The sequence below is a fragment of the Tursiops truncatus genome, chromosome 4, assembly GCF_011762595.2.
Source record: "Tursiops truncatus isolate mTurTru1 chromosome 4, mTurTru1.mat.Y, whole genome shotgun sequence".
Lineage (NCBI taxonomy): Eukaryota > Metazoa > Chordata > Mammalia > Artiodactyla > Delphinidae > Tursiops > Tursiops truncatus.
In genome coordinates, this window is record NC_047037.1 from 19078669 (window position 1) to 19105386 (window position 26718).

Here is a 26718-nt window from a genome sequence, read left to right on the forward strand (position 1 = left end):
AAGAATCCACCTGCCAATGCAGGGAACACGGGTTCGAGCCCTGGTCTGGGAAGATCCCACACGCCGCGGAGCAACTAAGCCCATGCGCCCCAACTACTGAGCCTGTGCTCTAGAGCCCGCGAACCACAACTACTGAAGCCCGCGCGCCTAGAGCCCGTGCTCCGCAACAAGAGAAGCCACCGCAATGAGAAGCCTGCAAACCGCAACGAAGAGTAGACCCTGCTCGCTGCAGCTAGAGAGAGCCTGCACGCACCATCAAAGACCCAACGCAGCCAAAAATAAATAATTAATTTTAAAAATAACTAAAATAACTTGAAATGCCACTCCCTTCATTTTCCTTCTGTTTAGTGAGATGAAGTAATAAGTTGCTGAAAGTTTTCTTTCTCATTCTACTGCAGCTTCATATTTACAGATCGAATAGTTTAAGATAGTGAACAAATGCCTCCTGAAAAACTCTTTCATTGACCATCTCTTACTCTGCTGACGGAAGTGTGAAATGGACCACTCTTTGAAGGGCAAGGGTCAATACTAATCACTTTCTCAAATACATTTCCTCTTTAATCCTGCACATCTCTTGACAGTTAACACCTAGCCCTAAGCACAGGTCAGGGCCACCACCAGCTTCTTACCTCGGTGCTGTTGCTGCACCAGGTATTACACAAGGCTCCCAAGGCGTAGAGACCAGCCCTGCCAGCACCTTGGCTGGCAGCGGGACGAACTGGCCCACCCACTCAAAGCTGAATTCTCCTGTCTCCTCAGATTCTCAGAAGCCGTCCACGGAATACTCGGGAGCGACTCCTACAGTTCCCTGAGGAAAACCAGCTTCTTCCCACCCTGCAGGGACAGCCACATGCCCTCAGGGGAGGCTGGGCCACGTCCAGCTGCCACCAACAAGGTTCTTGTGCTCTCATCACATTTTATGGCTTTCCTCTAGTAGAAATGAAAATTCCCCCCCCCAAAAAGGTGGGGGTGGTGGGAGAGGGGGAGAGGGAGAGATGGAGAGATGGAGGGGGAACGCCATAAATCTAAATTGCGATTAAGCTCTCTGTACCCGGTGTGGCTCATTGATTCGCTCGTGGGGCTTAAAATGCATATTTTGAGGGCAACTACCCGGATTCACCGCAGATAAACGAAGGAAAGGAGCTTACGCAGTGGAAGACACTACTACATGTCCCATAAGATAAAGGGAAAATTAGAGGCAGGATGGTGGTAGGACCTGAACAATGGGGCCGAGGCTTAGGGCCTGAGGGAAACAGCGGAAAGGAGAGGCGTCGCCCTTTCACTGAGTCGGAGAATCAAACAGAAACGTGTACACCCCGTGCACTGCAGGCGGGCTCCTCGAACCGCGTGGCTTTCCCTCGCCCCTGCCTTGGGGGTGGGGAAGAACCCGGATGGAACCGCCCCTGCAGCCGGGACCCCCTCCTCCCGTCTTTGAATCGCTGCGCGGGGCGGAGTTGCTCACCCTTCTGTGCTCTGCTTGGTTGGTCTCCGTAGGCTCCTCCTCGGGATTGGACGTTCCGGGTGCCAGTCACAAAGCGTCGCTGGCTTCTCACATTGCTGCTGGAAGGAGACGGCGTCGACGTCTGGCTCGGCTCGCTGCGTCTTACCTTGCCGAAGCGCGGTCTTGCTGCGGCCCTCGGAACCTGTGCCAGGCTTTTCGGCCCCGGGGCCTGGAAGGAGGCTTATCCAGGCGGCTCGAGAACGAAACCGGGCGCCTAAGTACCTCTCGTCATCCACTCAGCGCCATGTCCTGGATGTTCAAGAGGTGAAGGGGGTGAAGGGGGCGGAGGGGGTGGGGCGCCGAGGGTAACGGCGTGGCCGCGTCCCCAGATGAACCTGACCTTCCCCGCGTTTCCTTCGCGTTCCCCTTGCGAGCTGGGCAGCTGGCGTTCGTCCCGCTGGCGGCTCCTATAGCCGCGGGAGAAATAAATGCAGAGTCTCCGCGGGCGAGGGGAGGCTTCCTTGGCGAGTCTCTTGCCAGGGCCTTGGGGAAATCTCTGTCAAGGGCTGTACGGGGCCTGGGGCTCTAAGCTCCACTCCTTAGCCGGGGTCTCTTCTCGCCCTGTGCTTTATTCCACAAAACACCCATGAGATACCCACTGTGCGCCGGGCATTGTGCTCGGCCGAAAGGGCCGGGTAAGACAGCCCCTGTCCCCAAGCACCTCACAATTGATGTGTATGCACAGACGTGCAAATACATATCTGCAGAGGAGCCAGAAGCAGGACGCGTGACGTGCAAGTAGAACGCAGGGGAAATAGCTTCTCTCCGTTCTTAGCAAAGTAGAAGCTTCCTGGAAGTCTCCCGGCCGACTTCCTCTTACTTTTTGTCCAAATTGGTTTACATACCCGTTCCGGAAACAATTCTCCATCGGGGGGTTGAGGTTACCCTTAAACCAACGGGAGTCGGGGGCTTGAGGTCAGCTTCCCATGATGGCACCGTTAGGATACCTGAATAAAATAAGGGTTCTAGTCGAAGGGAATTAAAGTAGTGGTTGCTGGATGTATTATTTGTAAAGCTGTAAATGGCTTCGTGTAAAAAAGTTCAGTGTTTTCAAGTCTCTTCTAGCTCAAAATGTATTGAAATTTTGGTGTATAATTAGTTACAGACATCACATATATTTCAGTTTAAGTAGGTGGTGCAGACTAGGAAAGAGATTTGTGAACCCTTATTGGGGTTTTCACTTTGAATACCTCAGGGTAGAAGACACATTATTGAACAGGTAGGGTTTCTAGAAACGTCCGCCACTCCAATTCTTGCTTTAACCAGAGGAACGCGATTAATCTTTATACAGCACTTCCCACATAAGATTTAATCTGTTGAAGTAAAATGTGAGAAAACAATTGGCCTTTAAATATGGTATGGTCTTTGAGAAATATTTGGTTAAATATTGTATTGTTTTTCTGTGTGTGTGGTTTTTTTTTGTTTTTTTAATAGAGATCCTGTTTGGAAGTACTTGCAGACTGTCCAGTACGGAGTCCATGGAAATTTTCCACGCCTCTCATATCCAACTTTCTTTCCTCGTTTTGAATTCCAAGATATTATTCCTCCAGATGATTTCCTAACGAGCGATGAAGAGCTAGATTCAGTTTTATTTGGAACTTTGAGAGGTCATGTAGTTGGACTACGCTATTACACAGGAGTAGTGAGTATAACATTAGATATTAAGTTAAAGTGATATGATATGTTATTTACGTAGAAAATAAGGATTAGAAGGTGATATATGCAGTAAATATTTACTTTAAGTAATTGAAATATATCTGGGCGAGAGATAACAAATACCTAATTATTAATATACTTTATATCATGGTTATAATATACAAAGCATTGTTTCCTGTATGGTCTCATTTGATCATTACAGTGTCTCTGAGGTAGATAGGACATCTGTTATCCCCTTATAGAAGTGAAGCTCAGGAAGGTTAAATGATTTGCTCAAAAAGCACAGATACTATGTGGTACATTTGCAAAATGACTTCCAAGTCAGTCCATTGCTTTCTCCTCTCCTGTCCCTTAGCACATTTCTACACTTTAATATTTTTAATTTAGGAAGATCAATTCATACCAGATAAGGGAATTGTCTATTTTTAGGTACTTTTTTTTCTTCCTTTATCTTTTTGTGTATCTGTTTTCTGCATTGTGTGTGTGTGTGTGTGTGTGTGTGAGAGAGAGAGAGAGAGAGAGAGAGAGAGAGAGAGAGAGAGAAGAGAACAGAGACAAAGATAGGGAAAGCAGTTGTCTTTGTCATGGTTGTCTAGTATGCCTCTGTGTTATCTGGATGATACATCTCTAGCTTTATTTTTTTAATTATGAAAAATTTCAGACATGCATAAAAGAAGAATAATACAGTAAACTTCCATATACCCATGATTCAGATTCAGTAGTTAACAAGTTTTTTGCAGATTAGCTTCATCACTTTTTCTCTTTTTCTTGGGTATTAAATATTCCAGCTGTATCACTTTACAACATTTAAGTGTGTATCTCTAAAAAATTCAGGCATTTTCTTACATCATTGTACTTAACAAAATTAATAATAATTTTCTATTACATCCTATAACTAATACATAATCAGTTTTCTTAATTGTTTAAAAATGCCTTTTTATTGTTAATTTGTTTGAATCAGGATCAAAACAAGTTAATAATAGTACCTTTGGTTGTTATGTAAGTCACCTCCCTGCTCTTTGTTTCATGTCATTGATTTATTGCAGAAACTGCATATATTGTTCTATGGAAAGGTGGATTTACCAGTTCTTCCATTCCCCCATATTTTTCTTATGGCGAAGCTTCTCAGATCATTTTTTGGTTGTCTGAAGTATATTTTGTGGGAGATTCCTTGGGAAAGAATTGTCTAGTGTTTTATTCTCTCATATTTTCTTTGTAATATTAGAGCTTCTCAGGTCATTTTATGGTTGTCTGAAGTGTGTTGTCTAGGAGATTCCTTAGGAAGGAACAATATTTCCTGAGTTTTGTTGTTTGTACTTGTGGTACTTATATGCTTCAAGGACAATTTGGTTGAATATAAAATCCTTGACCCATATTTTCTCTCCATAGTATCTTGGTGTTGTATAACATGTTGCTGGTTAAAATTCTGATGCCAATATGATTTCTCTCCCATGTAGATCAATTGGAATTATTTTGCTTGGATAACTAAAGGATATTTTTCTTTATCTTGAAAGTCCAAAAGTTTCATTAGGCAGTGTCTTAGTGTTGACTGTTCTGTAACTTCATTTTCTTCTATTTCAGAAAACTTTAATTATGGTTTTTTGTTTGTTTGTTTGTTTGTTTTTTGCGGTATGCAGGCCTCTCACTGTTGTGGCCTCTCCTGTTGCAGAGCACAGGCTCCGGACGCGCAGGCTCAGTGGCCATGGCTCACGGGCCCAGCCGCTCCGCGGCATGTGGGATCTTCCCGGACCGGGGCACGAACCCGTGTCCCCTGCATTGGCAGGTGGACTCTCAACCACTGCGCCACCAGGGAAGCCCTAATTATGGTTTTAAATGTTTGTTTTGTTTCAGAGCTTGTTTTTCTTCAAAGGACTCCATTCTGTTCTCTCGGTATTACATCTCCTCTGCGTATACGTATGCCATATGTAAATGCCTGTTCCTCTGAAATCCTTTTTATCATATTTTTTTACTTTTCTGTTTTTCATCATTTATTTCCCTTACCATGTTTTTTACAAGATCTGTTCACTTTTGTGTTCTTTCTACTTTATTCTTTAATTCTGAAATAGTTTTTCTTTTCTAATTTTTTCCTGAAATCTGTCAGTTCTCAGTTCATATATCCATCTGTTCTCTAGCTCTCATATTCATTTCGGAACTTTCCTATTTTGGATTTGTGAAATATTTTCAAAATGTAACATGGTTTTTAAATTATTTTAAACCATTGTGAAATATTAGATCATGCTTGTTATTGATCTTAGAACTATCACTATTTGTTGATCTTAGAATAATTTCTGTGACACTGGTAAGCTAATACAAATGTGATGAGCTGATTAAAACTAATCGTTAATTTTTTTATTTTACAAAATGTATATTATTTATTTTATAAGTAATACACATTTATTATTTTAAAATGGCTAAAAGAAAAAGTATCAACTCTGCCTGAATCCAGAATTACAACTTATGTTGTTATGTCCTCCACGCTTTACTCTGAGAAAATATACATGTGACTTTAAATCATATTATGTATTAATAAAAATGAGGATCAGGGCTTCCCTGGTGGCGCAGTGGTTGAGAGTCCGCCTGCCGATGCAGGGGACGCGGGTTCGAGCCCCGGTCCGGGAGGATCCCACATGCCGCGGAGTGGCTGGGCCCATGAGCCATGGCCGCTGAGCCTGTGCGTCTGGGGCCTGTGCTCCGCAGCGGGAGAGGCCACAGCAGTGAGAGGCCTGCGTACCGCAAAAAAAAAAAAAAAAAAAAAAAAAAAAAAATGAGGATCATATTATGTCTACTATAGTAATCACCTTTTCTAAAGTAAAATATTAGGAATATCTTTTCATGTCAATACAGATCTATATTGTACTTTTTCTTGTTGATGTTTTTGAGTTCATAACTGACAGAAATCTTGTAATAAAAATTGAGGTATTTATCTTTGCGTGCTTTTTTTATTTTCAACTTTTTTCTGCTTTATTGAGATGTGATTTATATATATATATATTTGTAAATGCAAGCATTTGAAGTGTATGATTCTAAGAGTTTTAACAAAGATATATACCTGATCATCACCACCCCATCAACATATAGATCATTTCCATTACCTCTGAAGTTCTCTTGTATTCTGTTGCAGTCCTTCATCCCTGCCTCTGCCTGAAGAACCACCAGACTGATTTCTATCACTGTAGTTTAGCTTATTCTAGAGCTTCATATACTTTTTCTTTTGGCTGCGCCACGCGGCATGCAGAAATGTGAGACCTTAGTTCCCTGACTAGGGATCGAACCCTTACCTTCTGTGGTGGAAGCACGGAGTCCTAAGCACTGGACTGCCAGGGAATTCCCTAGAGCTTCATATACATTGAATCATATAGTGTGTACTTTTTAAGTCTGGCTTCATTCAAACTCACCATAATTCAGATACGTCTTGAGTCAATTTTGGCAATTCATATTTTTAAAGAAAAGCATCCATTTATATTTTCAAACTTATTGCCACGGAGTTTGCATAGTAGTCATATACATGTAAAACTGTTTTAACTGTGTTTATGGTTGTATTCCTCTTTTCATTGTTTGTGTTATGTATTTGTGTCTATTCTTATTTTTTATTCATTAGCCTTGATAGAGATTTATCTGTTTCATCTTTTCAAGTAATCTTTCTTGGATTTTTTTATGATTATCATTTCTTTTTTTTTAAATTTTTAAATTTTTTTATACAGCAGGTTCTTATTAGTCATCAGTTTTATACACATCAGTGTATACTTGTCAATCCCAATCGCCCAATTCAGCACACTACCATCCCCACACCCCTGCGGCTTTCCCACCTTGGTGTCCATACGTTTGTTCTCTACATCTGTGTCTCAACTTCTGCCCTGTAAACCGGTTCATCTGTACCATTTTTCTAGGTTCCACATACATGTGTTAATATACAATATTTGTTTTTCTCATTCTGACTTACTTCACTCTGTATGACAGTCTCTAGATCCATCCACATCTCAAAAAATGACTCAGTTTTTTTCCTTTTTATGGCTGAGTAATATTCCATTGTATATATGTACCACATCTTCTTTATCCATTCGTCTGTCATTGGGCATTTAGGTTGCTTCCATGACCTGGCTATTGTAAATAGTGCTGCAATGAACATTGGGGTGCATGTGTCTTTCTGAATTATGGTTTTCTCTGGGTATATGCCCAGTAGTGGGATTGCTGGATCATATGGTAATTCTATTTTTACTTTTTAAGGAACCTCCATACTGTTCTCCATAGTGGCTGTATCAATTTACATTTCCACCAGCAGTGCAAGAGGGTTCCCTTTTCTCCACACCCTCTCCAGCATTTGTTTGTAGATTTTCTTATGAAGCCCATTCTAACTGGTGTGAAGTGATACCTCATTGAAGTTTTGATTTGCATTTCTCTAATAATTAGTGATGTTGAGCAGCTTTTCCTGTGCTTCTTGGCCATGTGTATGTCTTCTTTGGAGAAATGTCTATTAAGGTCTTCTGCACATTTTTGGATTGGGTTGTTTGTTTCTTTAATATTGAGCTGCATGAGTTGTTTATACATTTTGGAGATTAAACCTTTGTCCGTAGATTCCTTTGCAAATATTTTCTTCCATTCTGAGGGTTGTCTTTTTGTCTTGTTTATGGTTTCCTTTGCTTTGCAAAAGCTTTTAAGTTTCATTAGGTCCCATTTGTTTATTTTTCTTTTTATTTCTATTACTCTAGGAGGTGGATCAAAAAAGATCTTGTTGTGATTTATGTCAAAGAGTGTTCTTCCTATGTGTTCCTCTAAGAGTTTTATAGTGTCCAGTCTTACATTTAGGTCTCTAACCCATTTTGACTTTATTTTTGTGTATGGTGTTAGGGAGTGTTCTAATTTCATTCTTTTACATGTAGCTGTGCAGTTTTCCCAGCACCACTTATTGAAGAGACTGTCTTTTCTCCATTGTATATCCTTGCCTCCTTTGTCATAGATTAGTTGACCATAGGTGCGTGGGTTTATCTCTGGGCTTTCTATCTTGTTCCATTGATCTATGTTCTGTTTTTGTGCCAGTACCATATTGTCTTGATTACTGTAGCTTTGTAGTATAGTCTGAAGTCAGGGAGTCTGATTCCTCCAGCTTGGTTTTTTCCCTCAAGACTGCTTTGGCTATTTGGGGTCTTTTGTGCCTCCATACAAATTTTAAGATTTTTTGTTCTAGTTCCATAAAAAATGCCATTGGTAATTTGATAGGGATTGCATTCAATCTGTAGATTGCTTTCGGTAGTAGAGTCATTTTCACAATATTGATTCTTCCAATCCAAGAACATGGTATATCTCTCCATCTGTTGGTATTATCTTTAATTTCTTTCATCACTGTCTTATAGTTTTCTGCATACAGGTCTTTTGTCTCCCTAGGTAGGTTTATGCCTAGTTATTTTATTCTTTTTGTTGCATTGGTAAATGGGAGTATTTCCTTAATTTCTCTTTCAGATTTTTCATCATTAGTGTATAGGAATGCAAGAGATTTCTGTGCATTAATCTTGTATCCTGCAATTTTACCAAATTCATTGATTAACTCTAGTAGTTTTCTGGTGGCATTTTTAGGATTCTCTATGTATAGTAACATGACATCTGCAAACAGAGACAGTTTTACTTCTTCTTTTCCAATTTGTATTCCTTTTATTTCTTTTTCTTCTCTGATTGCTGTGGCTAGGACTTCCAAAACTATGTTGAATGGTAGTGGTGAGAGTGGACATCCTTGTCTTGTTCCTGATCTTAGAGGAAATGCTTTCAATTTTTCACCATTGAGAATGATGTTTGCTGTGGGTTTGTCGTATATGGCCTTTATTATGTTGAGGTAGGTTCCCTCTATGCCCACTTTCTGTAGAGTTTTTATCATAAATGGGTGTTGAATTTTTTAGAAGCTTTTTCTGCATCTATTGAGATGACCATATGGTTTTTATTCTTCAATTTGTTAATATGGTGTATCACATTGATTGATTTCCTTACATTGAAGAATCCTTGCATCCTTGGGATAAATCCCACTTTATCATGGTGTATGATCCTTTTAATGTGTTGTTGGATTTTGTTTGGTAGTATTTTGTTGAGGACTTTTGCATCTATATTCATGAGTGATACTGGTCTGTAATTTTCTTTTTTTGCAATATCTTTGTCTGGTTTTGGTATCAGGGTGATGGTGGCCTCATGGAATGAGTTTGGGAGTGTTCCTTCCTCTGCAGTTCTTTGGAAGAGTTTGAGAAGGATGGGTGTTTGCTCTTTAAATATTTGATAGAATTCACCTGTGAGGGCATCTGGTCCTGGACTTTTGTTTGTTGGAAGATTTTTAATGACAGTTTCAATTTCATTACTTGTGATTGGTCTGTTCATATTTTCTATATCTTCCTGGTTCAGTCTTGGAAGTTTATACCTTTCTAAGAATTTGTCCATTTCTTCCAGGTTGTCCAATTTTTTGGCAGAGTTGCTTGTAGTAGTCTCTTAGGATGGTTTGTATTTCTGTGGTGCCTGTTGTAACTCCTCCTTTTTCATTTCTAATTTTATTGATTTGAGTCCTCTCCCTCTTTTGCTTGATGAGTCTGGCTAATGGTTTATCAATTTTGTTTATCCTCAGAGAACCAGCTTTTAGTTTTATTGATCTTTGCTATTGTTTTCTTTGTTTCTATTTCATTTACTTCTGCTCTGATCTTTATGATTTCTTTCCTTCTGCTAACTTTGGGTTTTGTTTGTTCTTCTTTCTCTAGTTCCTTTAGGTGTAAGGTTATATTGTATATTTGAGATTTTTCTTGTTTCTTGAGGTAGGCTTGTATAGCTATAAATTTCCCTCTCAGAACTGCTTTTGCTGATCCCATAGGTTTTGTTTGTTTGTTTTTTGCGGTACGCGGGCCTCTCACTGTTGTGGCCTCTCCTGTTGCAGAGCACAGGCTCTGGACGTGCAGACCTGGCAGCCATGGCTCACAGGCCCAGCCGCTCTGCCATCCCATAGTTTTTGGATCTTCGTGTTTTCACTGTCATTTGTCTCTATGTATTTTTTGATTTCCTCTTTGATTTCTTCAGTAATCTCTTGGTTATTTAGTAATGTATTGTTTAGCCTCCATGTGTTTGTGTTTTTTACGGTTTTTTTCCCCTGCAATTGATTTCTAATCTCATAGCGTTTTCGTCAGAAAAGGTGCTTGATATGATTTCAGTTTTCTTAAATTTACTGAGGCTTGCTTTGTGACCCAAGATGTGATCTATCCTGGAGAATATTCCATACGCAGTTGAGAAGTAAGTGTAATCTGCTGTTTTTCGATGGAACGTCCTATAAATATCAATTAAATCTATCTGGTCTGTTGTATCATTTAAAGCTTGTGTTTCCTTATCTATTTTCATTTTGGATGATCTGTCCATTGGTGTAAGTGAGGTGTTGAAGTCCCCCACTATTATTGTGTTACTGTCGATTTCCTCTTTTAGAGCTGTTAGCAGTTGCCTTATGTATTGAGGTGCTCCTATGTTGCCTGCATATGTATTTATAATTGTTATATCTTCTTCTTGGATTGATCCCTTGATCATTATGTAGTGTCCTTCCTTGTCTCTTGTAACATTCTTTATTTTAAAGTCTATTTGATATAAGTATTGCTACTCCAGCTTTCTTTTGATTTCCATTTGCATGGAATATCTTTTTCCATCTCCATCCCCTCACTTTCATTCTGTATGTGTCCCTAGGTCTGAAGTGGGTCTCTTGTAGACAGCATATATATGGGTCTTGTTTTTGTATCCTTTCAGCAAGCCTGAATGTCTTTTGGTTGGAACATTTAATACATTCACATTTAAGGTAATTATTGATATGTATGTTCCTATTACCATTTTCTTAATTGTTTTGGGTTTGTTTTTATAGGTCCTTTTCTTCTCTTGTGTTTCCCGCTTAGAGAAGTTCCTTTAGCGTTTGTTGTAGAGCTGGTTTGGTGGTGCTGAATTCTCTTAGCTTTTGCTTGCCTGTAAAGCTTTTGGTTCCTCATCGAATCTGAATGAGATCCTTGCCAGGTAGAGTAATCTTGGTTGTAGGTTCTTCCCTTTTATCACTTTAAGTATATCATGCCACTTCCTTCTGGCTTGTAGAGTTTCTGCTGAGAAATCAGCTGTTAACCTTATGGGAGTTCTCTTTTATGTTATTTGTCGTTTTTCCCTTACTGCTTTCAATAATTTTTCTTTGTCTTTAATTTTTGCCAATTTAATTACTCTGTGTGTCAGCGTGTTTCTCCTTGGGTTTATCCTGTATGTGACTCGCTGTGCTTCCTGGACTTGGGTGGCTATTTCCTTTCCCATGTTAGGGAAGTTTTTGACTATAATCTCTTCCGATATTTTCTCTGGTCCTTTCTCTCTCTCTTCTCCTTCTGGGACCCCTATAATGCGAATGTTGTTGCGTTTAATGTTGTCCCAGAGGTCTCTTAGTCTGTCTTCGTTTGTTTCCATTCTTTTTTCTTTAGTCTATTCCGCAGCAGTGAATTCCACCATTCTGTCTTCCAGGTCACTTATCCATTCTTCTGCCTCAGTTATCCTGCTCTTGATTCCTTCTAGTGTAGTTTTCATTTATTTTATTGTTCATCTCTGTTTTTTTGTTCTTTAATTCTTCTATATCTTTGTTAAACATTTCTTGCATCTTTTCGATCTTTGCCTCCATTCTTTTTCCGAGGTCCTGGATCATCTTCACTATCATTATTCTGAATTCCTCTTCTGGAAGGTTGCCTATCTCCACTTCATCTAGTTGTTTTTCTGGGGTTTTATCGTGTTCCTTCATCTGGTACATAGCCCTCTGCCTTTTCATCTTTCTGTGAATGTGGTTTTTGTTCCACAGGCTGCAGGCTTGTAGTTCTTCTTGCTTCTGCTGTCTGCCCTCTGGTGGATGAGGCTATCTAAGGGGCTTGATGAGAGGGACTGGTGGTGGGTAGAGCTGACTGTTGCTTTGGTGGGCAGAGCTCAGTAGAACTTTAATCCACTTGACTGTTGATGGGTGGGCTGGGTTTCCTCCCTGTTGGTTGTTTGGCCTGGGGCAACCCAACACTGGACCCTACCTGGGCTCTTTGGTGGGGCTAATGGTGGACTCCGGAGGGCTCACGCCAAGGAGTACTAACCAAAACTTCTGCTGCCAGTGTCCTTGTCCCCACGGTGAGCCACAGCCACCCCCCGCCTCTGCAGGAGACCCTCCAGCACTAGCAGGTATGTCTGGTTCAGTCTCCTATGGGGTCACTGCTCCTTCCCCTGGGTCCCGATGTGCACACTACTTTGTGCCCTCCAAGAGTGGAGTCTCTGTTTCCCCCTGTCCTGTCGAAGTCCTGTAATTAAATCCCACTATGGTTCAAATTCTGATTCTCTGAGAATTCCTCTTCCCATTGCTGGACCCCCAGGTTGGGAAGCCTGATGGGGGCTCAGTGCCTTCACTGCAGTGGGTGGACTTCTGTGGAATAAGTGTTCTCCAGTCTGTGAGTCACCCACCCAGCAGTTATGGGATTTGACTTTACTGTGATTGCACCCCTCCTACAATCTCATTTTGGCTCCTCCTTTGTCTTTGGATGTGGGGTATCTTTTTTTGGTGAGTTCCAGTGTCTTCCTGTCGATGATTGCCCAGCAGCTAGTTGTGATTCTGGTGTTCTCACAAGAGGGAGTGAGAGCACATCCTTCTACTCTGCCATCTTGGTTCCTCCCGGCACAACAGTCTATCATCTTGCTTTGGTCATTGATTTCTCTTTTACATTCTGTTATCCTATTTTCCTTAGGTCCATTTTATTTTATTTTATTTTTGCATTCTTGATTCGAACACTTAATTTTAATGTTAATAATAAAAGATTTTAATCTCTTAAACGTTCTTCAAAGTACGACATTGGCTGTATCACCTAAGATTTGTTATATAATATTGGCATTATTAATTTTTAACTTTTTAAAAATGTTTTCAATTTGCTTATGTTTACATTTTTTATGTCTTGACCCATCAAAATCTTTATTTTATAATAAAGTAGATTATTTCTTTTCCATTCTATTCTAAAAGTATTGTTATAATTAGTCCTATTTCTGTCTTTTTGTTGTCATCTTAATCTTGTTTTACTAATATATCCTTTTTTGTCATGTGCTTGGATCATGTTTTCTTTGTTTTTATAGTCTCAACGTTTTGCCCTACTTTTTTTGGTTATATATTTTCTGGAATTTGCATATCTGGTTTAACGAAGATCATGCTATAAGCAGTGGCAATGGGGAGGTGGTCTGGTAGAGAACAGAGCTATGCCTCACAGAATATCTTCAAAGAGGAATTATTAGAGAGAATTATTAGAGAGGAATATTTGTCTGATAATCTGGTTGGTCAGGCTGTAGTCTCTTGAGTCAGTAAACAGATGCTGGGAGAGGTTTAAAGCAGGTTTCCTGTGTATTTTTCAGGAAGTTAAAAAATTTAGGTAATTCACGTACCATAAAATTTATCATTTGTAAGTGTACAATTCAGTGGTTTTTAGATATTCACAAGGTTGTAAAACCATCTGCACTGATTCCAAAACATTTTCATCATTCCCAAAACCCTGTACCCATTAGTAATCACTCCATATTACTCTCTCCCCTTAGCCCATGGCATCCATCAATTTATGTTCTGTTTCTATGGATTTACTTAACTCTAGACATTTCATGTAAATGGAATCATAGAATATGTGGCCCTTGGGTCTGGCCTTCATTTCCGCCTTCTTTTGTGTTAAATCTTTTGTGTTAAATATTTCCTAGTGTACCATAGTAGTTCCCTGGTGGTTTCTTTATTATATATTTTGAGTTGTTTTCTTAGTAGTTGCCCTTGGGAATTACTAACATCTTAATTCATAAGAATCTAGTTTGGATCTATGGCAACTTAATTTCAATTGTTTATAAAAACCTTGCTTTGAGATAGTTCTGTTGTCTTCCTTCCTACTTCTTTATGCTGTTTTCATACAGATTAATTCTCTATATACATCATATGTTCATCAATACAGGTTTATAATGATTATGTCCTTTTAAATCAGATAGGAGGGAAAAGTTACAACTAAAAAATTTTATACTGTCTTTTATATTTACCTGTGTAAATTACCTTTACCTGTGCTTTTTATTTCTTCATGTAGATTCAAGTTACTGTCTAGTGCCTTTGATTTCAGCCTGAAGGTCTTCTTTTAATATTTCTTGTAGGGTAGGTCAGCTAGTGATGGATTCTGTCAGTTTTTGTTTATCTGGGAGCTTCTTAATTTCTTCTTTATTTTTGAAGGATAGTTTTGTCAGATATAGAATTCTTGGTCGAATTTTTTTCTTTTAGCACTTTGAGAAGTTATCCCACTGTATTCTGGTCTCCATGGTTTCTGGTGAAAAATCAGATGTTAATCTTATTGAGGATCCCCTGTATGTAATGAGTTGTTTCTCTCAGTTGCTTTCAGTGTTCTTTCCACAGTTTGATTTTGATGTGTCTGGGTTTGAATGTCTTTGAGTTTTTTTTACTTGGAGTTTGTTGAGCTGCCTTTTTTTTTTTTTTTTTTTTTTTTGCGGTACGCAGGCCTCTCACTGTTGTGGCCTCTCCCGTTGCGGAGCACAACCTCCGGATGTGCAGGCCCAGCGGCCATGGCTCACGGGCCCAGCCACTCCATGGCACGTGGGATCCTCCCAGACCGGGGCACGAACTCATGTCCTCTACATCAGCAGGTGGACTCTCAACCACTGTGCCACCAGGGAAGCCCTGTTGAGCTTGTTAAATACGTAGATTAATGTTTTTTCATCAAATTTGGGAAGTTTTTAGCTATTATTTCTTCAAATATTCTCTCTACCTCTTTTTCTCCTCTCCTTCTGAGACTCTCATCATGTGTGTGTTGGTATGCTTGCTGTTATCCCACAGGATCTGTTCATCTTTCATCATTCTTTTTTCTTTCTGTTCCTCAAACTATAACTGTTCCTCAGACGTTATAGTCTCAGTTGACCTGCCAACAACTTCATTGATTCTTTCTTCTGCCTGCTCATATCTGATGTTTGAGCCTCTCTAGTGAATCTTAGACTTTAGTTAACTACGTACATTTTGACTCCAGAATTTCTATTTGGCAAGACATACTTCTCATGCTTTCCTTTGGTTCTGCAGACATGGTTTGCTTTAGATCTTTGAACATATTTAAAATTAAAACTTAAGTTTTTTTCTAGTAGGTCAAGCATCTGTGCTTCCTTATGGGTAGATGATTGATAGCTGTTTTCCTTTGTGTGAGCTCTACTTTCTTGTTTCTTTGCATGTCTCTCTTGTTGTTGTTGAAAAGTAGACGTTTTAAATAATATAGCAACTCTAAATCATATGATCCTGTAATCCCACTCCTGGGCATATATCCAGAGAAAACTGTAATTCAAAAAGATCTATGCACACCAATGTTCATTGCAGCACTATTTACAGTAGCCAAGACATGGACGCAACCTAAGTGTCCATCAACAGATGGATGGATAAAGATGTGGTATATCTATACAATGGAATATTACTCAGCCATAGAAGAGAATGAGATAATGCCCTTTGCAGCAACATGGATGGACCTAAAGATTATCATAATAAGTGAAGTAAGCCAGACAGAGAAAGATAAATATCGTATGATATCACTTATATGTGGACCCTAAAAAAATTAATACAAATGAACTTATTTATAAAACAGAAATAGATCCACAGACATAGAAAACAAACTTATGGTTACCAAAGGGAGAATGGGGGGATGGATAAATTAGGAGTTTGGGATAAAATATACACACTACTATATAACCAAGAAGGACCTACTGTATAGAACAGGAAACTATATGCAATATTCTGTAATAGCCTATAAGTGAAAAGAATCTGAAAAAGAATAGATTTTATATATATCTATAAATTATATGTGTATATATGTATATGTGTATGTACTTATATACATGTATAACTGAATCACTGTGCTGTACACCTGAAACTAACAATAGTATAAATCAACTATAGTTCAACTAAAAATACCTATATGTGATGATGAATGTGAGCTTAAAAAAAAATAATTTGGCAGCTCTAGAAATCAGATTCTTCCTTCTCCCCTGGATTGGTTGTTGCTGATTTTGGTTATTGTTGTTTGTTTAGTAACTTTTGCTAAATTAACCCTGTGAAAGTCTTTGTTGTGTCTGGCCACTGATATCTGTATTTGGTTAGCTCAGTGGTCAGGTAATGACTGAACTAGAACCGGTAAATTTCCCAGTCTTTACTGAGAGGATCTGTGTGCATTTGGGGCACTCCTTCAACCCTCAGCTTGGCAGTTGACAGCTCTGCCTTAGCCTTTATTTCCTGCCTGTTCAGAGCTTCAAGTTTAGCCAGAGGTGAGAGCTTAAGACCTTCTCAGGTCTTTCCTGAACATATTCACAGCCCTGAGTATGCATACAGCCCTGTGCTTGCATTTGGCCTTCTAGATTTCCAGGAATATGTTGGAGCTTTGAACATCTTATTCTCCGCTTTTTCCTCTTAAGCCCTTTGGTTATTGTTTTGTTTGCCCTAGCTGTTACCCACTGCCTGTAAAATTGTTTTTGACAAACACCCACCCAAGGGAGAACGTTTTATGCACTGAGTAAGCTCAGAGGTCAAATAGAAACAGCTTTGCAAGTGGGGGTCTTCTAGGGAACCACCATACAGGTCAAATAATGACAATTCTATAGGAATAAATCTTTGAAATTCTGCTCCAGTGTGCTCACTCTGGTAACTGCTAGGCTGTACTAAGAAGTGCAGCAGGTTGTTATTTTTAAAGACTATCGTGTAACTGAGAGCTGGAGATGAGACTAGGGCACTGATATTCAGCTGTTTTCTTGAATTAAGACTCCCCAGGTTTCTACAACCCTTTGGTTAGTTTCCAGAGTTCTGAAAAAGTTGATTCAAACAGTTTTTGCCAGTTTTTTCATTGCTTTTATTATGGAAGAGAGAATTTTTGGAAGTCCTTACTCTTCCATTTTCAATTATGTCACCCTCAGGCAATTTTTTTTTTTTTTTTTTTTTTTGCGGTACGCGGGCCTCTCACTGTTGTGGCCTCTCCCGTTGCGGAGCACAGGCTCCGGACGCGCAGGCTCAGCGGCCATGGCTCACGGGCCCAGCCGCTCCGCGGCATGTGGGATCTTCCCGGACCGGGGCACGAACCCGCGTCCCCTGCATCGGCAGGCGGACTCTCAACCACTGCGCCACCAGGGAAGCCCACCCTCAGGCAATTTTTAATTAAGTGGAATCAGATAATGGCATGAGTTGAAGGCTGGATGTATTTTCTTGTTCCAGTTCCATTCTCTCTTATAATTAATGCCTTTTAACCCTTTGAGATTCTGGAGAATTTAGGCTTAGGAGCCGGCCTGCCTGGATTCAGATCTAGCTCTGCTACTTATTAATTTTATGACCTTGGGCAAGTTACTTAACTTTTCTGTGCTTTAGTGTCTTCATCTGTAAAATGGAGATAATGATAACACCTACCAAAAGGGTTGTGACAGTTTTAAAAGTCAGTCTTTGTAATGTACTTAGAACAATGTGTGGCCCATAGTAGGCACTCAAGAGATTACCTGTTTTCGAAGTTATAATGTTGAATAATTTTAGATAATGTGCATCTGTTAGTTTTGATTGTATTTTTTATATATCAAGGATTTGTTAACTTCCAATGAATAAAAATTAGGAAAATATTGTAAAAGAATTATTATAAAATATGTTAATATTTCTATAGAAATATGAGTCCAAGAAAATGTGCATTTCTTACATGTGTTATTCAGTAAGCATTAAAAAATGAATGGAAATCCCAGATAAAGTATGATGAAGAAAGGTATCATTATATGTTTATTATTTATAATAATATCTGTTTATTATCTTTATTAGGTTAATAATAATGAAATGGTTGCATTGCAACGAGAACCCGATAACCCTTATGATAAGAATGCAATTAAAGTAAACAATGTGAATGGAAATCAGGTCGGCCATATAAAGAAAGATCTTGCAGCTGCCTTGGCCTATATCATGGACAACAAATTGGCTCAAGTTGAAGGGTAATGCACTTTTGGAGTTCAGTTTTAATAATTGTGAGTTGTAGTGATCTTTGAATGTAAGGGTATGTAAAGTTGCCCTGACAACTTTTGTTGCTATACCTTTAGTATGCATTCAATAAATGTTTTAATTCTTCTTTCATCTGCCTGCACTACCCTAGCCATCAAATAGCTGTTCCCTCACTTTCCTGGCAAATTATTACCATGGAGAAAAATAGACTTTGGTTCAAATATTAGAAAGTCCACACCATCTTTTAAGAAAAAAGCTTTTTAAAAAGCCTTTTAGTGCATTGATTTGAGAAGTTTGGAAGTGTTTGTTTAAATCAGGTTGTAAGCTGATAGCCTGTGATCAGATGTACATGAGTTTGGTTTTGCCTACACAGTGTTTAATTTTTTTTTTCAGTTATTTCCGATATTCGAATATCTGGACATTCTACATTTTATGCATATTAATTTTTCCCTAATTATACAAAATTATTTATAAATATTTCTCTTGATAAATGGAAGATCTGGTAATGCAGGATACTTATTTCCACATGACGTCATTTGATTGGAGATAAGTAGCAGCTGTTGTATTATCTAGGCATATACCTTCTTAGTTCTACCACCTGTTCCTTTTTTAAATCTCCCAGTCTCTTTGGTTACATTTTCTCTTTTATGCGTTTGTGTCTGTGACCTCAATTTTCGTATATTAGTATATTAGATATATTTAGGATATTAAAAGGTGAGTTTGGAAGATAAATATTTAGCAGTGTCTTCTCACTTGTTTACTTGTTTTCTCCTTCCTCAGTTCATCAAGTTTTTCAGATATTGAGAGTAAACTTTCAGTGAATCCTGGATCAGAAATAGTTCTTGGAAATCCTTCCCCATGCTCCCAGAATGGGTTGCTGCACTCAGTGGTTCTGTTAGTGGAAGCTCTGCCTTCTGAATTAAACTTGCTATTTTACCTATCTTATGATCTTGGTAATAGGCTAACTACGCATTTAAACACTTTTACCTCACCTGAGTTTCTTCTGGCATTCTGGTCCTAAAAACTGCCTTTTCTTCTCGTTATTGTTGGTCCTAGTCCGTGTCCGTTTTCTTTCTAGTCTGCTCAGTTAGTTCCTTTCTGTTTTGCTTGCATGCAGAATTTGAATGTGGCAGTTATTTAACAAGATTTTTAATGAGACTTAAATGTAAAAAAATAACACTTCTAATTTCTCTTTTTTTTTTCCTTTCTTAATTATAATAGGGTAGTTCCTTTTGGTGCAAACAATGCTTTTACCATGCCTTTGCATATGACTTTTTGGGGAAAAGAAGAAAATAGAAAAGCAGTTTTAGATCAGTTGAAGAAACATGGATTTAAATTGGGTCCTGCACCAAAAAGTAAGTTCAGGGTTTAACCTACTATTATTGTGATATTGTTAAGATGCTGGAATTGTAAAACATTTATTCTCTTAAGTAATACCTTGAATTTGGGTGGCTAAATTAATTAGTGCTGAAGGCTCCAAGTTCTTTTGTTAGGAATCTTTTTAAGGAAATCCTTGAATTTTTTTTCTCTTTATTTTGAAATAACTATAGATTCATAGGAGGTTGCACACATACACAGAAAAATGTGCAAGGAGGTCCCTCCCCTAACTTCCCCCAGTGATAATATCTGGAAATCTCTGATTTTAAACATTCTCTTTAATAAGTTACAGACAATAAGAATCTCCTAATAGAGAATGAAAAAGTATTATTTGTTTTTCAAAAGTTTGTTTAAATAATGTGGAATTCTTCTAATGTATTTTTTGAATAACCTAGCAGATTTAGTTTTAAAATTTTTAAAACACATATTAAGGGAATTTTTAATTCAGCTTATTAGACAAGCTTTAAAAGCTATTTACTAAAAGATAATTTATTTCATTTGGTGATTTTATTCTTTTCATTTTGTAAATTACAGCTTTAGGATTCAGTTTGGAAAGTGGTTGGGGCTCTGGAAGAGCGGGACCAAGCTATAGTATGCCAGTTCATGCTGCAGTACAGATTACAACTGAACAGGTGCACTTCTCTTTTATTTCGTAACTAAAAGTGAAGAGTGAAATTTAAATGCTGAAGGTTGATGTTTAAAAATATAAGATAAATATGCATCTGTTAGTATTAGTGATATTTATATTGTTATGGAACATGTAGAATAAATAAAATATATTGCAAATATTTATGTAGAAAGAAAGCAGTGATAAGGAATATGTCCACATACATGCATTCATATATACATTGAAACACACACATTGCTGTATACACCTGTGATGTTTTACTCTGTTTTGATGTTTTTGTATTATTTGAAATTTTTAAAATAGCCATAATTTTTAAAAAGTTGAAGCTTGAAACTTAACTCCTTTCAGGAAGGTTGCAAATGCAGTGCTAAAAAAACTAGTTCTGAATCTCTGGCCTTAGTCTATTTCTAACTTTGTCTGCTTTGTGATCCAGGATACTGTTATGCTGGGTTAGTTTGGGGAAAAAAGGTTATAAAGTAAATTAATGCAGATCAATCTACCAATTACATCAAAATTTTTTTTGTCTCTACTCATCAGTGTTATTAGTCTTTTTATATTCTAATTGTAGTTACTGTATTTTCCCTGCTCATTGTTAGAAGGGCTTGAGCCTGTGTCTGTCATTCTTTTTTTTTTTTTAATTTATTTATTTTATTTTTGGCTGCGTTGGGTCTTCATTGTTGCACGCAGGCTTGCTCTAGTTGAGGCAGGCAGGGGCTACTCTTCCATGCGATGCGCAGGCTTCTCATTGCAGTGGCTTCCCTTTGTTGTGGAGCATGGGCTCAGTAGTCGTGGTTCGCGGGCTCTAGAGCAGTCTTAGTATCTGTGGCGCAAAGGCCCAGCTGCTCCGTGGCATGTGGTATCCTCCCGGACCAGGGCTTGAACCCATGTCTCCTGCATTGGCAGGCAGATTCTTAACAACTGCGCCACCAGGGAAGCTCTTGAGCTTGTGTCTGGTGGGTAAACCCCAGATTACGTCTCCTCACTTTTTAGATTTGGCCTGATTTCTTCTGGGCTGTTGCTATGTATTTATTTGCTAATTTACAAAAGTAATTATAATATATATATGTTACTGTATGATTGGACTAGATCAGTTTAAAGAACCAACTAAAGATTAGCATAAGATTGAAATTATCCTAATATTTTGTAGCACATAGCAAATTTCTGATTGCAGTAATAATCAATGAAATGTCCGAAAAAGTCAAATATACTTGGTAGGATCTGCCAAAATGGTTTGAATACAGCTAATAGAATCACAGAATTTCAATGGCAGAAGGAACCTTAGAGACACTCTAAATCTAGTTCATCCCGTTTCTTTTGTGGTAATAAGATACAGGGCCATATAGATTAAGTGTCTTGCCCAAAGTTATATAAAGGTTTTTTTGTGACAGAGTTGTGACTGAAACCCAGGACTTAAAACTCTATCCTGTATTCTTTCGACTGTAACAGTTACCTAAAGGATCTATTTATTCTGCCATTATTGAGCAGCGTAGTATCTCAAAGAATTAATTTATTTTATGTACCTTTTGGTATTTGACTCTTTTAGTTAATTAAATGACTTGAAATCTCTGAATTAAGTGCAATTATTGTTTGAATTGGTTTGTTTCATAATGTTTCTTATTGCTGTTTGTTGTAGCTTAAGACAGAGTTCGACAAATTGTTTGAAGATTTAAAGGAAGATGATAAAACTCAGGAAATGGAACCAGCTGAGGTACTGAGCCAGTATTTTCTATTTAAAAGTATTTGGAATTTAAAAATACGGTATTAATCTATACATTTTTCATCACAAGATCAACTTTTCTAGATTCTGCATGGGGTAAAAGAAAGGGCTTATTGTATTTCTATTTATAACGTTTCTTTTATTTATAGGCTGTTGAAACACCGTTGCTTCCACATCAAAAACAAGCTCTAGCTTGGATGGTTTCACGGGAAAACAGTAAAGAACTTCCACCATTCTGGGAACAGCGAAATGACTTGTACTATAACACAATAACAAATTTTTCTGAAAAGGACCGACCAGAAAATGTTCATGGAGGAATTTTAGCTGATGATATGGGTTTGGTAATTATATTTTTCCTTGAGTTAATAATGTTTTATTTTGTAACTAAGATTTTATATGAAGTAATTTTGAAGTAGATAGAGATGGGAATATGTTGGTGCCAGTTTGGGACTCGATATCACTGTGAGTGTAGAACATAATTTTTCCTGTGGTTTTCACTTAAAATAATGCTGAGCTTTTTTTTTTTTTTCTTTTGGCTTGTTTGCCTAAGGTACAATTAAAATAATTGGCAGTAATGATATAAACATGTGTTTTTCAATTTTCTTTTGAAATTCAGGGTAGCTTATCTTTCATGGGTTTTCTTAGAGAAAAGATATGATTCCTTACACCAGCAGTTTTTATACTTTTTGGTCTCAGCAGCTCTTTATGTTCTTAAAAATTATTGAGGATCCCAAAGAGTGTCTGTCTTTGTGGGTTATCTCTATTACTATATCTATTAATATTTATGGTACTAGATATTAAAATTTTTTATTATTTTAAAAATAACAGTTAAAAAACTCATTATGTGTTAACAGAAATAGCATATTTTTCAATGAAATGTACTCCAAGACAAAAGCAATTTTGATGAGAAGACTGGCACTGTTTTACATTTTTGCAGGTCTCTTTAATGTTTGGCCTAATAATTGACAGCTGAATTCTCATATCTGTTCTTTCATTCATTCTGTGTGATACGTTGTTTTTGTTGAAGAATACAAAGAAAATTAGTCCTCATGCAGATATGTATTTGAAAGGGAGTATTTTAAAAGACTTTTTAAGATAACTAGATTTTCTTTGCTACAAGAAGATTAAGCAAATATTAGTTTATTAAAGGTTAATAATTATAATGTGGAACTTTTTTGTTTTTTGGCTGCACCATGCGGGATCTTAGCTCCCCGACTGGGGATCAAACCAGTGCTCCCTGCATTGGGAACACAGAGTCGTAACCCCTGGACTGCCAGGAAAGTTCCTATAGTGTGGAACTTAAAAAATCATATCAATGAACTTTTTATACTTTGTTTCATTAATATCCATTGGTGTAGCTTGCACGTTGAATGGATATTTTACCCATGCATGGTTTTTAGCATTAGGTGTTGCTCATTTGGAATATATTGGTTCACTGAGTTACACAGATCTGCCAAATGTTGATGCATTTCATTATACAATGCAAAAACATTTACATTCATTGATACTACTGCTGATCTTGTTAGAAAGGCATTTACATTTGGGAAGCTTTTCTACTCATAGTGTTGGATGCAAGTTTTCTAACATAATTTTTGCTTGAAAGCTCAAATTTTATCATTAACAACAAACACTGTCAGTTGTTTCCTTTGAAGTTGATAGGCTCATTTTATTCATTTTTTTCAAGAAAATGTCTGCCACTCAGTCATGAATAACTAGTTATCAGTCATTCTTTCAAGTTAAAATGGTGGTACTTGAAAGTGACGATGCATGGTATCTAGTTCGGCTTGTAATTCAGTCTCACAAGTGATTTTTCTCTAGATAACCTTCATATTTTGGTATGCAAAAGAAGTATTTTGTGTACTTGCCATCTTCTTACACAGAATATTTAAAACGTGTATACTTAAGAGGTGAGATTTGGTAAAATGAATGTGTACTGCTTTATCAAGAACATTCTTTTTGTGGGCTTCTTAGTTGCAAAGTGCCGGCTCCTTAGTTGCAGCATGTGGGCTCCTTAGTTGTGGCAGGCAGGCTCCTTAGTTGCAGCAGGTGGACTCCTTAGCTGCAGCAGGCAGGCTCCTTGATTGTGGCATGCGAACTCTTAGCTGTGGCATGCATGTGCGATCTAGTTCCCTGACCAGGAATTGAAACCAGCCCCTAGCATTGGGAGTGTGGAGTCATATCCACTGCGCCACCAGGGAAGTCCCTCAAGAACATTTGTAAAGAGCATTCTTAAAGTGAAACTGTTTCTTTGGTTTGTCTTTTTTTTTTTTTAACTGTATGTGGCGGTTAAAAATACAGTGACCACTAGTATAATGTAGTGCCAACTGCTTTGTGTCATGCTAAGGCAGCAGCAGTTTTACCCACCATTGCTTTCTGTGGAATTACTACAGATATCAACACAAGTAAGGTCTTAGTAGAATTATTAAAATAGTTTTGACTGCACATACTTCTGAAAGGGTCCTGGGGAGCTCCTAGGACCTGTGCACCACACTTTGAAAACTGCTGCTTTACAATGCTTTCAACTTGAAAGAGGTTTATTTCTATGTTGCTATTTATAAATTCAGCTATGGAAAATAATGAAAATTTTCATGATTCTGTTTTTAAAAAATGCACAAGAAATATCTTGTCCTGTATGCTTTATTGGTAAGGTATATAGTCTTTAAGTCTTGGAAATATCTTTAAATGAAATTTAATAAAGTAATCATCTTATGTCCATACTGGGATTACTAATCATTTTAAGTTAGCTCTGAATTACATGGCAAGCAAGTAGTTGTAGTTTTGTGATAAAGTTATTAGTTCAGGATTAAATGTGACATTTAAATGGCAGTCATTCAATAAAGTGACACTTCCCTAAAAACATACGTTTATGGAAAACTTACATACTTGTACTGCTAGCTGCTCCAGCTTAATTCATAGTAGTCAAAAACTGGAAACAATCTAAAGGTCCACCAACAGGTGAATGCACAAATAAGTGTGCCATGTATGCATATACAACGGAATATTACTCAGCAATAAAAAAACACAATGAATTGCTAATAAGCATTTCTCTATATTACTCCATTCTTCTTAAGGAACAACTTATACCAGCTCATGTCACCACATGTTCTGAATCAGGTCTGGGCCTAAAATTGTATTGAGCAGAAGAAACTAAACAAAGAGTACATTGAGTAATTCCATTTATATCCAGTTCAAAGGCAGGCAAAATTAATATATAGTGATAGAGACAAATCAGCTGTTGTCTGGTACAGAGGTGGGGAGATGGACTGCAGAGGAATACAGGGCAACTTCTAGGTGATAAAATTTTTCTGTATCTTAATTGTGTGGTGGTTACACCAGTGTATACAGTTGTCAAACCTCTCAAACCATACACTTTAAGTCTGTGAATTTCATTGTATGAAAATTATACCTCAATTAAAAAAGGATTAAAAAAATAAAATGACATTTCTCAATGATGCTTACAGTATTTTACACAGTAAATTATTTAATACTCCTAGTAATATGGCATGGTAAAGCATTTACTAACTTAATGAATGAAATAACTTCACTAATATGTATATTATTTAGTATAATAATTAGCATACTTCTCTGGCCCTGAATCCTGTTTGATATTTTCTTACTAGATTTAAATATTAGTTTCGGAATGTTGTCTGGTCAACTGGGTTTCAGAATCTGACCATTTTTCTTTGTAAAACATTTTAAAGGGCAAAACTCTGACAGCCATTGCAGTGATTCTTACCAACTTCCATGATGGCAAATCTCTTCCTATTGAAAGAATTAAGAAAAATCAGCTGAAGAAGGTAAAGTATTAGTGTGTTTTTTCGAAAGTCTCTGGTTTATTGTAAAACCTTTTAATTTTGTCATTAAAAAAATTATTGCCAGAAAATTGATAATATCTGGTTTTTAGAGATATGATGAATGGCCTTTCTCGTGTGTTGCTGGTAAGAGTGAAAGTTTATGCTACATTCTTGAAGGCAATTTGGTAATGTGTATCAAAAGCCTTAAAAGTGTTTATAATCTTTGATTCAGCAATGCCATTTCAAAGAAACTAAAGAAGTTATCAGAAATGCATTTTTTCCAAAGAGAAAAATACAAGTCTATTTCCCCAGCATTATTTTAAAGGCAGAAAAGAAATACCTGTCAATAAGTTAACAGTTAAATTATGATACAACCATAAAATTTAATATTATGCAACTACAAAGTCCTATTTTTGAAGAATACTTCCATGATCTTTTTTAGTTAAAAGGCCAGGTACACCTCTGTGTATAGAGTTTGAGTCTTCATTTTGTAAATACATATTTATATACGTCTAAGTGTAGTCACACATACTGTGTGTGCCAAAATGTTAATAGTGATAATTATGTCCTAATGATGAGAGAATGGGTGACTATTCCTGATGCTTAATTTGTGTATATTTTTATATATAGCATATATACACATAATACATGTATATTCAGTTTCTAAGAATTAATAATGAATTAGTTTTGTAGGGAAAATAAATGTTATAAGAATGAAATGGTTGTTCTTCATTCTCAGCTGAAAATCCAAAGAACTTAAAGTAGGAAGTAACTAGGTGCAAGGTGTATGCAAAATATCTCTTTTTTGGACTTTTCTCTACTGTTCTTCTTATTTTTTACTTTTCAAAGATGCTGCATATCACTCTCCTACAACTGTTTATTAAGATTCTATTTTATTAATTTCTGCGCTTAGTTGCATTTCCTTCTTCGTACTTTTAGTGGGAGTTTAACTCTGTTGTTAATGTCTAAGATTCAGTTCCCTACCCTGAATAGTCCAGTGCTTTCCACGTCTGTCCTTTCTACATTTAGTTATTAAAACTGAAGAAT

At 37.5% G+C, this 26718-nt stretch overlaps 1 protein-coding gene across 4 annotated transcripts in view; it reads left to right on the top strand.

Annotated features, from left to right (window-relative positions):
• The first annotated feature begins 1549 nt into the window (after positions 1-1549).
• Positions 1550-26718, top strand: part of HLTF (helicase like transcription factor) — a 59041-nt gene continuing 33872 nt past the window's right edge. For 2 of the 4 annotated variants that reach the window (XM_019934323.3, XM_019934324.3), the window contains exons 1-8: positions 1550-1765; positions 2936-3143; positions 17982-18148; positions 19377-19510; positions 20067-20164; positions 21794-21868; positions 22027-22218; positions 25579-25674. In XM_019934323.3, the coding sequence (XP_019789882.2) occupies positions 1746-1765; positions 2936-3143; positions 17982-18148; positions 19377-19510; positions 20067-20164; positions 21794-21868; positions 22027-22218; positions 25579-25674 (990 nt within the window). In that variant the 5' untranslated portion in view covers positions 1550-1745. The remainder of the gene's footprint in view (positions 1766-2935; positions 3144-17981; positions 18149-19376; positions 19511-20066; positions 20165-21793; positions 21869-22026; positions 22219-25578; positions 25675-26718) is intronic. The other 2 variants (XM_019934326.3, XM_019934327.3) reach the window with 1 other exon arrangement.